General features: G+C 50.5%; 1 protein-coding gene across 1 annotated transcript; it reads right to left on the reverse strand.

Moving 5' to 3' along the window:
* Positions 1–286: 286 nt before the first annotated feature.
* Positions 287–1,075, reverse strand: CCDC177 (coiled-coil domain containing 177; the record flags this gene model as incomplete). Its single annotated transcript, XM_009575439.1, has 1 exon — positions 287–1,075. A coding segment is annotated over one exon (789 nt), but the record flags the coding sequence as incomplete, so codon positions are not given.
* Positions 1,076–1,082: the final 7 nt, after the last annotated feature.

Below are 1,082 nucleotides of genomic sequence, written 5' to 3' on the forward strand. Positions count from 1 at the left end.
CTCTGAGAAAATACGTGTGCTTGTGGGGTGGAGGACACAAAAAACTCGCTTCCCCTCTGTCAAGATGACTGAGGTCAGTCCTTAAAACACACCCAGAGCAAAAACATATTTTAAAAAGTATGTGAAATAGCTGCCATGTTTTTGTGCGGTACCCTGCTCCCCCAAAATAAGAAATTAGGGTAGTTGTTGGTTGTTGTTGTTTTTTAAATGTTAATGCAGAGGAGCTTTCTGATGCATTATGATGGACAACCGGTGATGTATCCCCACTCATCCATGACAAGATCTTTCATTTCTTGTTCAGGTGGGCATGCAGTTCTGCTTCCAAGGCCATCTTATCAAAGGTGCGCATGTTTGTCTCCTCCCGTACCTTTTCCCGGACATGGAAGGAGGCCCGAGCGACAGACCTGGCATTTTCTAAGACAGTCTTTTTCTCCTTGAAGATCTGCTCGCTCCTCTCCAGTTTCCTCTCTATAGAGAGGAGTATCTCCCTGCGCCGTAAGTCCTCATACTGTTCCACCTTTTGCTTGTTCATCTTCTGCACCTTCTCCTTCTCCAGACGGCTCAAGACCACCTTGCGGGCTTTTTCTTGGACAACCTCTTCGGCCACCTGGGCAGCATGCTGGAGCTTTCTCTCTGTCTCTCTAGCCAGGGCCTCCAAGTGCTCCTTCTGCTCTCTTTCCTTCTTCTCTGCTGCCAGTTTGGCTCTCTGGATCTGCATGTCCTCCCGCCTGGCCTTCTCCCTCAGCTCCTGGTTCCTCTTCTCCACTAGCTGTTCATAGTTCTCCTGAGCCTTGGTTAAACTCATCTCTAGAGAGGCCTTCAACATTTCCTTCTCTTCAGCCTCTTGCTTGGCCAGTTCCTTGAGCAAGGCCTCATGTTTCAGCTTCTCTGCTTGGTTGAGCAGTTTCTTCTCCTTCTGCAGCTGCACCTCCTTCTTCAGCCTCTTCTGCGCAGCCGTGGACAGCTTCTCTTGCAGGAGCTGCTCCTCTCGCTCCCGGTGCTCCTTCTTGCCCTCCTCCTTCGCCTTCAGGTTGTGCTCTTGATGGAGCTTCTTCTGCTTGTCCTCCTGGGCAGCCCTCTCC

Source organism: Fulmarus glacialis, unplaced genomic scaffold, assembly GCF_000690835.1.
Source record: "Fulmarus glacialis isolate BGI_N327 unplaced genomic scaffold, ASM69083v1 scaffold42523, whole genome shotgun sequence".
NCBI lineage: Eukaryota > Metazoa > Chordata > Aves > Procellariiformes > Procellariidae > Fulmarus > Fulmarus glacialis.